The sequence below is a fragment of the Mustela lutreola genome, chromosome 14, assembly GCF_030435805.1.
Source record: "Mustela lutreola isolate mMusLut2 chromosome 14, mMusLut2.pri, whole genome shotgun sequence".
In the NCBI taxonomy this organism is placed as follows: domain Eukaryota; kingdom Metazoa; phylum Chordata; class Mammalia; order Carnivora; family Mustelidae; genus Mustela; species Mustela lutreola.
The window spans coordinates 13,464,148-13,467,839 of record NC_081303.1 but is presented as its reverse complement, the minus strand read 5'-3'; the positions used below and the strand labels follow the sequence as shown (position 1 = coordinate 13,467,839).

General features: G+C 58.5%; 1 protein-coding gene across 1 annotated transcript; it reads right to left on the bottom strand.

The window, feature by feature from the left end:
- Positions 1-1,175: 1,175 nt before the first annotated feature.
- On the bottom strand, positions 1,176-3,171 carry LOC131814938 (Golgi-associated RAB2 interactor protein 4-like). Its single transcript, XM_059146415.1, is given in 2 exon segments — positions 1,176-1,401; positions 1,404-3,171. Coding segments are annotated over 2 exon segments (1,557 nt in total). The 5' UTR covers positions 2,796-3,171; the 3' UTR covers positions 1,176-1,236.
- Between the last annotated feature and the right edge of the window lie 521 nt (positions 3,172-3,692).

The following is a 3,692-nucleotide window of genomic DNA, read 5'->3' as shown; positions in this document are numbered from 1 at the left end:
AAGCCAGCTCGCAGAGGCCCACTACCAAGAGTCCCCCAGCTCGATCCCTCCCTCCCCTCAATCTAGCACATTTGGTGCAGAGTTTGGGAACACAGTGGTGGAAATGCTTTGCATAAAGGAGTGGGTCACTGTTCTGCAAAGGCTCCACTGTGCCGTAGGAACAAGTTCACTTTTCAGTGCTCCTATGTGTAAAACAGAGATTACATGTACCGTCGGTAATTTATGCCAAGAACCCAGAACCCAATTTAAAGAGACCAGACCTTCCAGACAGAAGACAAACACTTTTGTGCGTACATAAGAGTGAAAACGTAAGGGAAGGTGTTGGTATGTCTGGAGCAGAAATTTCATCATAACCGCCCCGGCATTTCGCGGACCATTCAGACGGCAGAGATCTGATGGCCCAACAGAACATTTCCAACAGCACTGAAAGCCCGGTCTTCGCCTCATGATCTTGTCTTGCCTTTTCACACTGTCCTGAATTTTGCGTGTACTGTTCCCTTGTGTTTTGTCCCACATGTACTTTTAAAATGTTTTACCACATGTACTTTCGATTTTTGTTCTGGAACTATTCTGCAGGTGGAATAGGGGACAGCCACAGAATCGGTGTTTATGCTAGGCCGGGGTATGCAGCTGTACACTATCTCTGTCACATCCCACTCTATTGTCAGTGGTGCTGATAGTAATTTGGGCTGCTTGCAGTGTTTTGCTACTTTTTGCTATAAACGTTCTCAGTGCCTTAGCAAGTTCTTTCCTTGGTATATACCCTGGGTATAGACAGGTTCTCAGTCTAGCTGAGAATATTGCCAGCACAGGCTGCTGCTCCCCTCTGCTGGCAGATGCTGGCAGATCCCCAAAGATGAGGAGCCCCCCCCCCCATTCTTTCTTTGTCCCTGTTCTTTGTCTATGGACCTTCAGGGGTTAGGAACATTCATTAAACTAGAGAAATGGGGGAGGTGGAGCTTTCTGGGCCATAGTATACTTTCAACTGTGGCCCGGAGAAACAAGCCAGACAGGCCTTGAGGCAGGATGCTTTGGCTCTGAGCATGGGTGTGAGGTGGGGGCGGTCCTCGACTGGACCCTTGGGTCTTAGGTGGCAGCCCCCCTGTGAGGTCACCACTGGGCTGCAGGACCTAGAAATTCAAACACAATGCAGCATGCCATTTTTTAAAATTTTTTTTATTTTATTTTTGTTTAATGTCTCCTGGGAGAGGTCCCCCAGCGGCCCAATATCTGGGCCTAGGAAGTTCCATCCCCCCATGACCTCAGATGTCCGGCTCCCTGCGCTCTCCAAGCCCTGGCTGCTCGCCGCCGCCTGGGCGATGGCCTCCACACCACACCGCTCGTGTCCGCAGTCTTCTCCCCCATGGGCACGTCTCTGCGGTGTGGGGAGGCCGCGCGCCTCAGGCAGTGAGGCTGACTCTCAGGTTCCTCAGGAACCTGCGGATCCTGCCCAGCATCTTGGTGCCTGAGCCCGAGCTGCCGCCGGAGAGGCTCCGCCCCGACTTGTGGGAGGTCCCGGAGTCCTTGGCGCTGGGGGCGTGGCTGATGCCTTCGTCGGGGGCGCGCCTGCCGCGCGCCGGGCTGCTGCGGCCCTTGTCCTCCTTGTGCTCCCGCGCGGCTCTGTGGCTGCCTAAGGAGCGGCTGGAGTCCGCCGGGGCGATCTTGTGCCCCCGGGCCTTGCGGCGGCTGTCGGCGGCCCTGCGGTGGCGGGAAGTGCGGGGGGCTCGCTCCTCCTCCCGGCGCTTGCGGGGCGGCCTTCCCGCCGGCTCCCCACTGCCCGCCGAGCTCGGCGCGTCCCAGAGGAGCTGGCCTTCCGACGCGTCCCGAGCGGCTTCTCCCGCAGGCTTGCCGGCAGCTCCGGGCCCGGCGAACGCCAGGCATCTGCCGGCCTCCCCCGCTGCGAACTCTGCTGCTGTCCCTGCCGCCGCCACTGCCGCGGCTGCCGCGGCCTCCCCGGCGGCCGCCGCCTCGGACGTGGCCCCTGCTGCCGACTCCCTGGAGAGCCCCGGGGGGGTAGCGGGGGCAGCGAAGGTGGGCAGGCTGTTGGTTTTTGGGGGGTCCTGGATGGTCTGTTCCCCGCCAGCAAAAGCTGCAGAGGTGGCCCCGGCCACCTCAGAGCCCTCGGGGAGGCTCCGGACACTGACCTGGTCCTGATCGATTATTTGGACATCTGCGCCTGCTGCGTTCCTGCCGTCGTCGTCCTCCAGCAGAGGCATGTCCAGCATGTCCTCTGCTCGAGCGGCGTCGGTTCTGCTGTGAGTGGGCACCGGCGGCGGCCTCAGTACCTGGATAATGCTCTCCCAGTAGGGGAAGAGGTCTTCCTGTGCATCCAGTGGGGGGCTCAGCCGCAGGTAGCAGGAGCGGCCGGTGGCGAATTTGAGGCGAAGCATTTGTTTTTCCCGGTCGTGAACAGAAAGCCTCACAAACTTCAAGGGAAGGAGCCTGGTGAGCTCCAGGGTGGTGGAAGCCTTGCGGCCTTTTCCCTTGGTGGCGTGGCCCTGGTCGGAGTACTGTTCACAGCCGGTGGCCGGGCGGGCCAGCAGCAGGACATCTGGGAGCGGGAGGCTGGGGCTGGTGGATGCGATGCCCACGGTCATCATTCGGATTCGGTTGTGCACGTCGACGACTTCCCCTCTTTTGGTGACCTGCACAAAGTCGCTTTCGAGCATGGGTGCGTATTTAAACAGGTCATATTCGCCCTTACGCAGTTGTCGCTGGAGTTTCCCCATGGCGGTGTTGAACATGCCCACCCTGGAGGCGCTGTGGGCGGTGTGATAAGGCGTCAGAGACTCCATGTTTTTGAGTTGGTAGCACAATCGGGCTGGGCCGGCGAGGGGTGGGCGTTGGTCTGGGGGCCGGTCCCTGGAGCTCCTCCTCCTCCTCGACCTCTGTTGGGTTGGCAGAGCGTGCAGCCCCCCTCCTGCTGCACGCGGCTGGCTCTGTGGCAGGGGTCCCAAATCCACCCCGCGCCCCACAGGCCACAGGCCACAGGCCACAGGCCCCCGCTTTGTCTCAGAACCTCCCAGAGACAGGGGTCAGGGTGGGGGGGATCTGAGGGTGACCGAGGGGACGCTGGTGGGTGCTGGGATTTCAATCTAAAAAAAACGAGAAGAGCTTGCAGTTTGTAGTGTGAAGTACAAACTGAAGTCTTGGTGAGAGACTAAGCACTCTCTCAGCCTGCACCCCTGAGCGGCCCTATTTATACTCTGCTGCCCTCTGTGACCTGTCACGCTGTCTCATACCCCTTAGTGACACCCCCTCAGGGCAGGGCCATCATCCTCCCCCCAAATGTCCCATTGCCCCCACAGAGGACAGGCCCACCCTGCCAGGGACCCAGGCAGGTATCCAAATAAAAATGTCTTCAAATGGAACAATTTTGTGTGGGGAATTTTTTTTTTCCCCTCCTCCAAATTCGGAAGATTTAGCAACTGGACAAAATCCATAGGAATTACTATAAGATGATGGGTTGGCAGAGTGTGCAGCCCCCCTCCTGCGGCTCTCGGCTGGCTCTGTGGCAGGGGTCCCACATGGATGGAGGAGGCACCATCCATCTCTATGCCCTTGCAGGGTATATGGCATATGCTTGAGCCATTTGAGCTCTTGGTTTCGTTTTATCCAAGAACCCAGAATTGGCAGTCTTGACCCTTAACCTGTTCCTTCATAAGATTGCAGTAGACATGGCTGCTAGCAGC